General features: G+C 32.3%; 1 protein-coding gene across 3 annotated transcripts in view; it reads right to left on the bottom strand.

Annotated features, from left to right (window-relative positions):
* LOC139512523 (cubilin-like) overlaps nt 1–13,603 on the bottom strand; it is a 142,838-nt gene that overhangs the window by 51,657 nt on the left and 77,578 nt on the right. For all 3 annotated transcript variants that reach the window (XM_071300207.1, XM_071300206.1, XM_071300208.1), the window contains 7 exons: nt 12,687–12,847; nt 9,338–9,519; nt 8,447–8,600; nt 6,891–7,072; nt 6,224–6,383; nt 5,631–5,812; nt 4,558–4,726 (listed from right to left, as the gene is read on the bottom strand). In XM_071300207.1, coding sequence (XP_071156308.1) covers nt 4,558–4,726; nt 5,631–5,812; nt 6,224–6,383; nt 6,891–7,072; nt 8,447–8,600; nt 9,338–9,519; nt 12,687–12,847 — 1,190 coding nt within the window. The remainder of the gene's footprint in view (nt 1–4,557; nt 4,727–5,630; nt 5,813–6,223; nt 6,384–6,890; nt 7,073–8,446; nt 8,601–9,337; nt 9,520–12,686; nt 12,848–13,603) is intronic.

Here is a 13,603-nt window from a genome sequence, read left to right as displayed (position 1 = left end):
ATGACAAAATTGTGTTTTGGTGATGAGTTTGGAGTTCTTGCTTTACTGAACATTCTTGCTGCTTAAAATTATCTCTATCTATAATGAACTTGGCCCATAAGTACCAGAGGAAAATATTTTGTAAAAATTTTACAAACATTTACAAAATATATGAAAATTGTTAAAAATTGACTATAAAGGGCAATAACTCTTTAAGGGGTCAACTTACAATTTTGGTCATGTTGACTTATTTGTATATCTTACTTTGCTGAACATTATTGCTGTTTACAGTTTATCTCTATCTATAATAATATTCAAGATAATAAGCAAAAACTGCAACATTTCCTTAAAATTACTAATTCAGGGGCAGCAACCCAAACAACATAGTCTGATTTGTCTGAAAATTTCAGGGCAGATAGATCTTGACTTAATAGATTATTACACCCCATGTCAGATTTGCTCTAAATGCTTTGGTTTTAGAGTTATAAGCCAAAATCTACATTTTACCCCTATGTTCTATTTTTAGCCATGGCGGCCATCTTGGTTGGTTGGCAGGGTCACTCCACACATTTTTTAAACAATATACACCAACGATGATTGTGACCAAGTTTGGATTCATTTGGCCTAATAGTTTCAGAGGAGAAGATTTTTGTAAAAGATTACTAAGATTTACGAATCAAAGCACCAAAGGGTGCTATAGGCAGTTAATCAAAAACCCAAAGGCAAACTTGGCCACGTTCAGATGAATAGTGTAAAGAATTAGTCAAAATATTTATCTCAGGCATTGTTTTCAGCTATTTCTAAAGTATCAAATAATGCTTGTACAGTAATGTTTATGTTATGCAATCCTACCACTTTCAAAAGTTATTTCCAATTTATATTTATAAAGATTCAATGTCTGAGATTATACACATACACAGTCACACTGTCCTATGTTAGGGGAGAGTTTTGTGCCAGTTAAGATGTTAAAGCCGCCATATTCTGTATGTACCTGTCTATAGTGAGGACCCACTAATGCGGTGATTGTTGCTGTATATCATATTTATTTTTCATAATTGTTTTGTACATTTTTAAAAATTTTATTAATTTCTTGTGTATACTTCTGATTTTAGTATGATGTCCAAGTTATTGTAAATGCTCTTTTGTTCCGACGTTGGAAAGTTCCAGGCGGAAAGAACTAACTAGCAGAAAAGTTCTCCAGAACTTATTAACTACATTGTAGTTACTTTGTTCTTCCTCTGGTTTAAAAGTTCCACCTGAACAAGTGACTAGTTGAAATAGTTTACATTTTTGTTATCATGGTTATTGTGTTAAGGGGCCAGCAAAAGCAATCCTTTGGGTGTAGGAATTTCTCCCTGCATTAAAGATCCATTGGTAACCTTCGACTGTTGTCTGCTCTAAGATCTGGTTATTGTCTCTATGACACATTCCCCATTTTCACTCTAGATTTTTTTTTACGTCTCAAATTATAACTGAATTAAAATATGTTGATTACGGTTTAACTGTCTTCCATTACTAATATCATAATAAAAAAACATTTATTTAAACTTTCAATAACTGTAATAGTAAGAATTAAGAAAAACTTGTTTGTAACTTCAACTTGAAAACATATTAAACGTTTCTCGAGTCTCGTTAGTCGACTCGTTACCTTTTTATCGTATCATGCGATTTCTTTTCTTATTATTTTCATGGGGAAATCGTTTACCAGCATAAAGTTGCTGAAGGAACCCCATAGAATTGATTCAATAACACTTAACGAGTGTTTAAATGTGAAAAATTATAAAAAGAAACATATAAAATTCATATTTTTCTGTACCGGAAATCGAAAAGTCCTTGTAAATCAAAAACAATTACGGTGTGATACGCGTCACAGATTCGGACTTAATATTTTACAAAATATGCGACTTTGAAGTTAAATAATTCCGTCCTTTAGATAACAGTTGTTAAAGTTTACATCACAATATTTATTGAACCGCATCGAGCTTAATCAAAGCACGTGTAGCATTATGTTACATTGTGTAACACCAAAGCGAAACAATCTTAAAATGACCTTGACATCGACCAATCAGAAAACTACAATAACAACAACTTAATTTGACAAGCATGAAGGTGATTTGCTAGAAATCGGAATAATATTAACAAGAAAACAAATGAGCATACATTAAAGATTACTGAATAAAGATGATTTAAATAATCTCAATCAGACAAAAAAACGAATAAAATGATTAATAATGAAGTACCGATGTATCATCAGAATTCTCCCAATTTAAAAGGTACGTAAATTTCGTCTTCTATGTAATTTGAAATTGCCGCCAACTTCTATCAGTTTATTAATAGACTACTGAAGTATGTAATACGTATCGATGACAAACAATATTCCTATGACTTTTGCCATCTGGGAAATGTAAACGACTCATCTTTATAGATTTTCAGCGATCAAATATTTCATACAATTGTTCTTTGACATCTTAGTCCACAGCACAGGGGGTAATAAACTATAGAAGGATTTCTATCGAGCACTACTTCCTATGTGCAACTTCAAAACTTTTGGGAAAATCGACGACCATTAAACGTTTTTATGGTAATATTTTTTATATTCCAAAATAAAAAGTATGAAAAAAGTGCCCAATTAGTTATAAATAACATGATAGCCAACCAGATAATAAAAGTGGCACATATTTCAGCATTTATTGGGTAGAACATAAATCTAGGGTGCTCGCATAAAGCAGCTTAACTGCTTAAGAATTGTTAATAAAGGGCTGCGCTTTAGCGCATGATACGCCCGTTGCTCTTTTAACTCGTCTTTTATACTTTAAATGAATTTATATGATCAACTGGAAATATATATACAAATCAAAAGGGATGGTACATTAATATATTCACCAAAGTTTCATAAAATCCCCCTCTTTTAAGTATAAAAATTCATTACTTAAGAAAACGTAAAATCTAAAATTTATAAAAATGGAAAGGGAGCTTATGTCAATAGATATAAACAATTTATCAAAGTTGCATAAAATTTTGTGAAAGTGTTAGTTATTGTCCCAAAATTGGAAAATCCCCCTTTTTTTAAGCATAAAAATTCATTACACGGAAATGTAATATCTGAAATTTATAAAAATTGAAAGGGAGCTTACATCAATAGATATAAACAATTCACCAAAGTTTCATGGACTTTGGTGAAAGCCTTTTTGAGTTATTGTCTGAAGTGTTGAAAATCCCCCTTTTTTTATGAATAAAGCCCCATAAATCCAAAACTTAAAATCTGAAATTTATAAAAATTGAAAGGGAGCTTACATCAATAGATATAAACAATTCACCAAAGTTTCATGGACATTGGTGAAAGCCTTTTTGAGTTATTGTCCGAAGTGTTGAAAATCCCCCTTTTTTTATGAATAAAGCCCCATAAATCCAAAACTTTAAATCTGAAATTTATAAAAATTGAAAGGGAGCTTACATCAATAGATATAAACAATTCACCAAAGTTTCATGGACATTGGTGAAAGCCTTTTTGAGTTATTGTCCGAAGTGTTGAAAATCCCCCCTTTTTATGAATAAAGCCCCATAAATCCAAAACTTAAAATCTGAAATAAAAAAAAAACGAAAGGGAGCTTACGTCAATAGATATAAACAATTCACTTAAGTTTCATGGAAATTGGTGAAAGTGCTTTTGAGTTATTGTCTGAAGTGTGGACGACGGACGGACAGACGGACGGACGGACGGACGGACAACGGTATACCATAATACGTCCCGTCTAAAAGACGACGGGCGTATAAAAATTGACTATAAAGGGCAATAACTCCTAAAGAGGTCAACTGACCATTTCGGTCATGTTGACTTATTTGTAAATCTTACTTTGCTGAACATTATTGCTTTTTACAGTTTATCTCTATCTATAATAATATTCTAGATAATAAACAAAAACAGTAAAATTTCCTTAAAATTACCAATTTAGGGGGCAGCAACCCAACAACAGGTTGTCGGATTCATCTGAAAATTTCAGGGCAGATAGATCTTGACCTGATAAACACTTTTACCCCCATGTCAGATTTGCTCTAAATGCTTTGGTTTTTGAGTTATAAGCCAAAAACTGTATTTTACCCCTATGTTCTATTTTTAGCCATGGCGGCCATCTTGGTTGGTTGGCCGGATCACACCACACATTTTTTAAACTAGATACCCCAATGATGATTGTGGCCAAGTTTGGTTTAATTTGGCCCAGTAGTTTCAGAGGAGAAGATTTTTGTAAAAGTTAACGACGACGGACGATGGACTTTGGGCCAGGTGAGCTAAAAATCTACTAGCATCCCTCTCATTTTAAAAGTTAAGATTGAGTCTAATCATTTAGTATGTACCAAGAAGATGATTAAATAGAAGTAAAATTTTGAAGAAATATTTGTTCTTCATGATTTCTTGGTTTTGCCAAGTCTGCACAAAAGCCTAAAGAAAATGTGTACTGTGTTTTACATTTAAATTTGAGGTTCCCTTTTATCCACACAATCCACAAAACTTGATATCCCACAAAAACTAATAAATCAAGTGTATTTTAAAGAATTGTACATGTTAAACTGACCACATACCTCCTGTAATGCCTCTGTATGTTACTCTAAATCCATTACCACTGACAGAACTATCACTGGCAAACCTAACATACATTATATTGCCACTAGATGTCAACAGCTGTGGTTTCTTCTGTTTGTGACAAATCTTAGTCAGCTGGGGTCCTGATGTGTCTGAGCCTTCATACACCTAGAAGAGTTTTGTTTAAGGTGGTACCTAACACTACAGGGAGATAACTCTGTAATATCAGCTAAACGTTTTAATTACGTTGCGTTGTGAACGCAATATAAAGCTTCTCAATGATCAAAATTAGTGTTTGTCAAACTGCTATATAACCAGTGTATTTTTTCTGATAAAACGCTTGGTTCAAATTTTTTCAATTTTTCATATTTTTGTTAAAGGGTCAAAGTAAATACTTTGTAAAAATTTTATGAAAATTAAACGAGCCAAATTAATTTTAGTGAAAGTGTTGGGTACCACCTTAATTTATTTTGAACATAAACATTAATCAATCCTTAATAGAAATAGGATCTGAAATAGATTTTTTTTAAAAATATTTGACCAATCATTGACAATCGTTTTATTTCATACAATGATTTTTATTTTGACAATGAAATGATAAAAAATAACAATATGGAACAACAAATATGCATTGCTTGCACATGAGAAAAAAATGTTAATAGGGGAGACAATAACATTGTAAGGATTATATCATTAACTTTTAAGATATTACTTTGTGAATAGAGATGCACAGGATTTTGGTGGTTCTACAGATAAAAGAAAATAAGCCATTTGACTGAATGTTTCAAATATCAAATTACATCATATGTGCAACTCTCAATCTTGAACTTGATTTTTTTTTATAAGTTGCAACAAAAAATCTTATTAATCCAAGAAATGTGATTCCAATTTGAAGTTCCAAGGCATATTGTTGAATTCCTTAAAATACTTGCAAGTTTACTTTATGCATATACTTTCAGGCTCTGTTACAACTAACAAACAGGATTTTTTTTAAATTACAAGCCCTGACTTGTCATTTAGATATCTGAAATTTCTTCCAAAAAAACAATGATGACTTTTTGCGACTATTTACCTCTAAAACATCATATTGACATGAAGAATGGGTTTCAAGGTCAAAGTCGACTATTGTCAGTTCTATAGCATTGCCTGTAGGTAGAGATATCATCCAGACACACTCCCGTCGATGTGGATAAGGATTGGGATAATTAGGACTGGTAAAACTTCCGGTTGTTGACACTAAATATCCACCACAGCCTGTAAAACACAAATAATAACATACAATGAATCTTGTCTCAAACTATTGTTCACATTTAAAATTCTCAAGACTAGAAATAAAGGCTCAAATTAAAATCATTGATGCATGACGTATACATGATGTTCATGTATACAGAATATGTTATATTCATTTGCTTATATGAATGACTTCTTTTGTAGTTTCTCCTATGTGAAATGTAAATTTGCTCTAAATTTATTTTGTAACTAGCCCTTACCATTTAATTTTATCTCAAAATCAGTGTAAATTTCTGCATTAAAATATGCTTACAAATATGGTAAGATCAGACTCCAACTATAGTACATTGACAAAGCGTTGAATTCTGTATATAAACTTTAAAAGGTGTAATGGATAAAATATGTATCTTTATAATTCATAAGAAGTATACGAACCATTTGTAATGTATTCCAATCTAAATCCATTTCCAGCCACGGAATAATCTGACATAAAGTTAAGCCACAGTGTATTATCAGTAGATGCAATAGTTGGTGGCAAGCTGCTGCCACAATATTGACCAATCTCATTAGCTTCCATGTTTTCACCATCACGTATCTACAGAAAATACAGTTTACAATTTTTTAAAGGAAATGGATAATAAGAATTGTCAACTTATTTAGGGATGTTTTCCCCACAGGCTTTTGACAACAATAAAAAAAGTCTCACAAGATGATAATCTGGATGTCTATGGACTAGGATGGATGTAATTGTCTTATTAAATCTGAACCACTACTTATCAGATATCAACAATACTGTTTATTTTTGAGAGTACCAAATTTCATGGATTGAGAAAAACTTGCACTTTTAGGGATATCTAATTTCATGGTGTTGATAAAGTCTGCATATTTCTGATTTATGGAATTTTGAAATTCATGGCTCCCCTGTACACAGCTTAAGAAATTGAATTCTAAGTGTGAGATATTTATATTCAAGTATTTTCACTGCTTATACAAAGAACACCCATTTTTTTTCAACTGCTCCACTGTGAATAAAATAGTATTCAGGCATACAAATAAAAAATACATATATGAGTATATGAAAAATCTATAATTACATACATACCTGTAAATAGTCATACAGACAATTGGAATGTGATTCTATGTCAAAGTGTGAGAATGAAGCATTAATAGTATTCCCCATAGTGGTCTCTATAGTCCAGGTACAGTTCCTGTTATGATAGTATGCATTAGGGAAATTAGGGCTCTCTATCACACCACTCCAAGATGTCAGTCTAACATTACAATCTGAAAATACAGAAATAGTTTTGAAGGCTTTCAAGAACTTCAGTTTGTTCTGTAAAACCTATCAACTCTTTTCCAACTTGACTTCCTTAATATTAAGGTATGGCCTGTTCACTTGTAATACATTTTCATGATACATGGCAAACAAAATTTCAACACAAAAACTTACAAATACTTGGGATTTATTTATTTTAATGGATACCAATGATCATGGATTGAGGTAACATTATATAAGTCTTTCAATTATTGCAAATTGACACTGATTAGGGTCAAGCAATAACAAATAAAAAATGTACATAGGAGAATACAACAAATAAACAATCAACTTTATACATGATAATCACGACCTTCTCTGACATGGGACTGTCGACCACAGTTCTATACCCCAATATGACAAACAACTTTCAGGGAGTGTGCTAAGAACACATAGAAGTTGATTAAATCAATCAAGATCTAGAAATGATAGCACGGACCTTGTCTCAAGATCTCAGATGCACCAAAAATCTGGGCGTAATGACATACTTCATTTATATCACAACAAAATTATTTGTTACTATTAGTAGATGACACCTTACAGCCAGAATAATTTTTGATAATGAGCAAAACAGACTAATGTCATAATGTTGTTTCCGTGGTCAGTTACTTCTCTTTGCTATTCAATGTCATAAGTACGAGTACAGTTGCTTATGGTTCATGCAAAATTTTCAAGGATATTTGATTTCATGTTTTTTTTTTCAAATTTTTTTTTTCGTTAACCATTTAAATTTGGGATTTACCCCCAAAATCCATGAAAAATAATTTATTTTAATCTACAGTAACCTTTAATTATCTTAAAATCCTTAAACAAGAATGTGTCCATAGTACACGGATACCCCACTCGCAATATCATTTTCTATGTTTAGTGGACCGTGAAATTGGGGTCAAAACTCTAATTTGACACTAAAATTAGAAAGATCATATCATAGGGAACATGTGTACTAAGTTTTAAGATGTTTGGACTTCCACTTCATCAAAACCAACCGTGACCAAAAAGTTTAAACAAAAACTTTAACCTGAAACTTGCACTAGTTATCATTTTCCATGTTCAGTGGACCGTAAAATTAGGGTCACAAGTCTAATTTTGCATTGAAATTAGAAAGATCATATCATAAGGAAGATATGTACTCAGTTTCAATTTGATTGGACTTCAACTTCATCAAAAACTACCTTGACCAAAAACTGTAACCTGAAGCGGGACAGACGGATGGACGAACGGACAAACAGATGAACGGTACAACAAATTGACGGAGGCACAGACCAGAAAACATTATGCCCCTCTACTATCGAAGGTGGGGCATAATATCATAGGTGGGTCATAAAAATATACACAATACTTACTTGAAAAGTATGTAGCATGAAATCCCCTTCCTGATACAGAGTTGTCTGTCCTGTATTTTATCCATATTTTATTGGTGTTAGAGGTAACAGGTTCTGGTGGTTGTGAACCACAATAATGAGCTAGCTGCTGTCCTTGTGGTCCATCCTCTCGCACCTAATTCAAATAAATAAGATTTATAGCAATTTATTCATATTAATCTACTGCAATTTCTAATTGATATGATGTGATTCTTTTACCATTTACATTATTCTTCTTTTAGGAAAACTGGGAAAGGTTTAGAATTATTTTAATGGGAGATCTCATGTAATCATTGTTGAATGTATTTAAAACCTCAAGACTCAGGACAATTAACAGCTCTACATGTGTTAAATATAGATTCCATCACTGCAACAAGTATGTTACGATAATTCTCCAGTCAAGACAGTTAAATTTTAATATTTATATTGCAAGGCTTGCAGAGCTTTTTAAATGATTAAATATAACTGTTAAGAGTTATAGAGGTGTAATTTGTTTCTCTACTGATTTTTATTCTTCATTATCAAAGGTTTTCAGAAAGTTGTGTTCTTTATAGGTATGGTTGCTTTTTTTCAGGATGTCACAAGGGAACATTAAGAAGAAATCAAGAAAATTCAACATAATAATTAAATTTCAATAGATCATTTGCTGAAAACAGATATTTCACTAGTAAGAAGAAATATTTTCCCACACTGCCCAAAAAATTTGAAATAAACAAAAAAAAATTGAGAAAGATTTTTGTCTATTCTGAGATAACAAATTTTTATGTTGTTTTTTTCTGTGTTAAGTTGCTGTACAATTGATGTTTACCAAATGTTTCCTTTAATAAATGCATCATATTAGTTATATGTACATTATATTTCTATACAGCATACCTTTACATAATCATATGTGCATCGATGATGATTTTCCAGGTCAAAGTCTACAAAGACCAATGTTATAGTACTCCCTCTGGAGACAGTTACAGTCCAGAAACATTCAGCATTGTGACTGTATGGAGCTGGATAGTTAGGAGAAACAAAACTACCTGTTGGTGTTGTCAAATCAGCTCCACAACCTACGGATAAAAGATGACACAGGGTTATAGATGAAAGACCACAAAGGGTTATACATTTAAGATGACACAGGGTTATGTTCCCAGTCTAACATAGGTTTCATGTGCTCCCATTTTAATATCTTTTAATATATGTTGTCAAATGTTGCTTGGACAGGATGAGGGATCCTTAAGATAATGTTCTGTTTTTTGTTGGGTTTTTCATATACATTACATGAGCATTACTTCATCTTAACTATTTATTTGACAAAACATGGACTTCTAATATTAATTTTAAAAAATCCAAAATGCATCACATTCTGTCCTGTTTATACTGAGGTATACTTAAAAAAATAATGTTAATATAAAAAGGATGTGGTATGATAGCCAATGAGTCCAATAACACAGATATTAACAACAATAGGTCACTGTAAGGCCTTCAACAATGAACAAAACCCATACCGCATAATCAGCTATGAAAGGCCCCGAAATGGCAGTGTAAAATAATTCAAATGAGAAAACTGATCAAAACTAACAGCCTAAATTTTGCACAGAGTGAAAAAAAGTATGTAACACATACTACAATGATTAAACCAGCCTTGTCTTACAAAATACTTAGTTCATCTATTTGGTTGTGCAAGTTCAAATCTTTTTGACAGCAATTATGAAAGTTTTCCCAGTTTCACAGGTACATCCCTTCCGATCCTCTGCAGCAGATATAATCATATGTTTAGTGAACATAATATGAAAATGATATGATCATTTTAAGCATAAAAATTCTAACTGAGGAAAAGAATCATGCTTAGAGCAGTTTTACAAGATACACCAGGGGTTCAAATTAGCGGTGGTCCGAGGTCCGCGACCTTCCACTTTTGCAAGCGGACCTTCGTTTTGGTTACTAGCTACGCCCGACGGACCTTCGATTTGAAAGAAAATAAAAAATAACTTCGCAGACCTTTTTATCAAAATTTCCAAATAAACGATCTCAAAATAAATTCTCATCTTTATTATTCATGACAGCAATATTCATTTTATCCAACCGCTAATTTTATACCGAAAATCGTTAAAAAGTAATTTGTAAATCCGAGTGAAATCGTATCTGACTGACAACATCAACATAGAAAAACAATGGATGCCATATATAAACAGGAAATGAAGATAATTACAATACCGGATCAGTTTCCGGGACGGATAAGGGTAATTCTGGGTTTGCCGATCAAATACAATAAAAAAAATAATGTCAGGCTTGAAGTTGTGACAAAATACATCTAAGATTATGAAATATAATCACTAGAATTGAAAACCAAAAGATATATGGAAAAGAAAGAAAGACCAGAAAATATTTTAGGTTGAAACTCAAAATTACTTAATAAGTTTTTTAGTTGACAAATTTCCATGTCAACATCCAATACAATGTGACAGCATTTTTCTTTTATCATTAACACATGTGGATATGACATGCAGATGTTTTTAAAGTGTAAACAAATTACTGCAATTCCAAGGGGTAATTTCTCCTCAATTTTTAGGGGCCTGTAAATAGCTGGAAGTTTCGTACTTTATTATCAAAAATAGTGCAACTAGATATGATACAATGTAACAAAGTAACAAGCTCTAGTGGACTTTTAAAATCGAGTTGAAGTAGTGTGAGCCCTGAGGTAATGATATAATTAGTAATTAATTACTAATCTTGGTTACAACACACCTACCAACAGTGACACCCTACCAAATAAAAAAAAATAAAGATAATATGAATTCATAATATACAAGACAATTATATTTATTAGTTTATTGAACATATTATACAACAGTGACACTGACAATGTAACAAGATAACCTAACACCAAAGGCACAATAATTTTGTATCTTACTGTGTTATAAAATATTTCAAGTAAAAGTAGGACCTGCAATTTAGGTTGTGGACCTTTCAGTTTTGAGTGTCAAAGGTCCTGGACCTTCCAGTACCAAATGTTAATTTGAACCCCTGTACACATTACCCAGGTATGACATTTGTTTCCAATCTGTAGAGACAATTTAACCAAAAATTCTCATTGGGAACAGTATTCTTGAATGGACCAAATTTTCAAATTGCAGGTTTGCTTCTTCTAGTTAACTGCATGCTTATTATCTTTTACAAGCCATTCCTTGGGGGAGGACCTTTTTTTCTGGAATTCAGGATTAAGCTGTTTAATTTTTTGGAATTCAGAAATATCCAATTGAAGCATTAGTAATTGAGATATTTGGGATTTAACTATATCATGATGAACATTATTTTCATAGGAACTAGATATCATTGAGATGGGAGCCATCTCTGTGGGCCCCGCTGTGAATAATGTGCATTAAAAAATTGTATCTTTACCATAGGACATGGGTTTGTCAACTGAAATCAAAGTTTTTGACCTTGACCTTTGACCTATGAAGTTGTAAATAAATTATGACACACCCTTTGGTGTTGGTTTATAAACATGTCAAGTATAAACTTTGAAATGATAAAGGTTCTCAAGATATAGAGCGGACACGATCTTTACCATAGGACATGCGGTTGTCAACTGAAACCAAAGTTTTTGACCTTGACCTTTGACCTAGGAAGTTGCACATAAATTATGACACACCCTTTGGTGTTGGTTTATATACATGTCAAGTATAAACTTTGAAATGATAACGGTTCTCAAGATATAGAGCGGACACAATCTTTACCATAGGACATGGGGTTGTCAACTGAAACCAAAGTTTTTGACCTTGAACTATGCCCTAGGCAGTCGTTCATAAATTATGACACACCCTCTGGTGTTGGTTCATATACATGTCAAGTATAAACTTTGAAATCATAACGGTTCTCAAGATATAGAGCGGACACGATCTTCACCACAGGACACAGGGTTGTCAACTGAAACCAAAGTTTTTTTACCTTGACCTTTGACCTAGGAAGTTGTACATACATCATGACACGCCCTCTGGTGGTGGTTAATAAACATGTAAAGTATAAAGTATGAAATCATAATGGTTCTCTAGATATGGAGCGGACACAAAGTGTTACGGACGGACGGACAGACGGACTGATCACTATAGGGGACCGCCTTTGGCGGGACCCTAATTAAGGACTTCCAGGCATTTATTTTCTATGGAATTCGGGATGAGACCCCTTCCTCCATCCTCATCCTTCCCATAAATATTAATTATCTGTACATGATTACCAGAAGCTGTAGAATCATAATAAATCTGGAATCCTTTTGCTGATCGTGAGAAGTCTGACTTAAATTTGATGTACATTTGGTTGCTATGGGAACGTATTATTGGATCAATCGTGGTGCCACAGTATGTGCCAAGTAATGGTGAAGTCTGGTATCCTCCATTTCTGGAATTTAATAAGGAGTAACATTTTTAAAGAGTAACAAAGCTGAATGCATGTACCTCATTTCCAAAATATTCAAGCTTATAGAACAGATATTTAGTATTTACTGATGCTGTAATTATACTGCTGACAATAAATTTGTATTCATCATTGTTTATATATATATATGTATGAAGGCTGCTAAGATATTTTACAATTATGTCATCATCATCATCATCATTGGTTTTTTTTTTATTATTATTCAATATATAAATATTCAGCAACAGTAGATAAACATGGTATGCAAATTTAACATCAGTTTTTTCAACATTACCCATTTCTTAATATCGGCTAGATATACTTTAAACATCTTTAAGAAACATAATTATGTAAATAAAGGAATATAAATGAACCTTTTTCATCAATTAAACAAGAATGTGTCCATAGTACACAGATGCCCCACTTGCACCATCATATTCTATGTTCAATGGACCATGAAATTAAGATCAAAAATCTTATTTGGTATTTAAATTAAAACGATCATGTCATAGGGAACATGTGAACAAATTTTCAAGTTGATAGGACTTCAACTTTATCAAAAACTACCTAGACCAAAAACTTTAACCAAAAACTATAATCTGAAACTCTATCATTTTCTTTGTTAAGTGGACTGTGAAATTGAGATCAAAAATTTAATTTGATAATTAAATACAAAGATCATATCATAGGGAATCATGTGTACTAAATTTCAAGTTGATTGGACTTCAACTTCATCAAAAA

This window comes from Mytilus edulis, chromosome 2 (genome assembly GCF_963676685.1).
Source record: "Mytilus edulis chromosome 2, xbMytEdul2.2, whole genome shotgun sequence".
In the NCBI taxonomy this organism is placed as follows: Eukaryota; Metazoa; Mollusca; class Bivalvia; order Mytilida; family Mytilidae; genus Mytilus; species Mytilus edulis.
The sequence above is the reverse complement of the archived record's forward strand: the minus strand, read 5'-3'. Positions and strand labels throughout refer to the sequence as shown.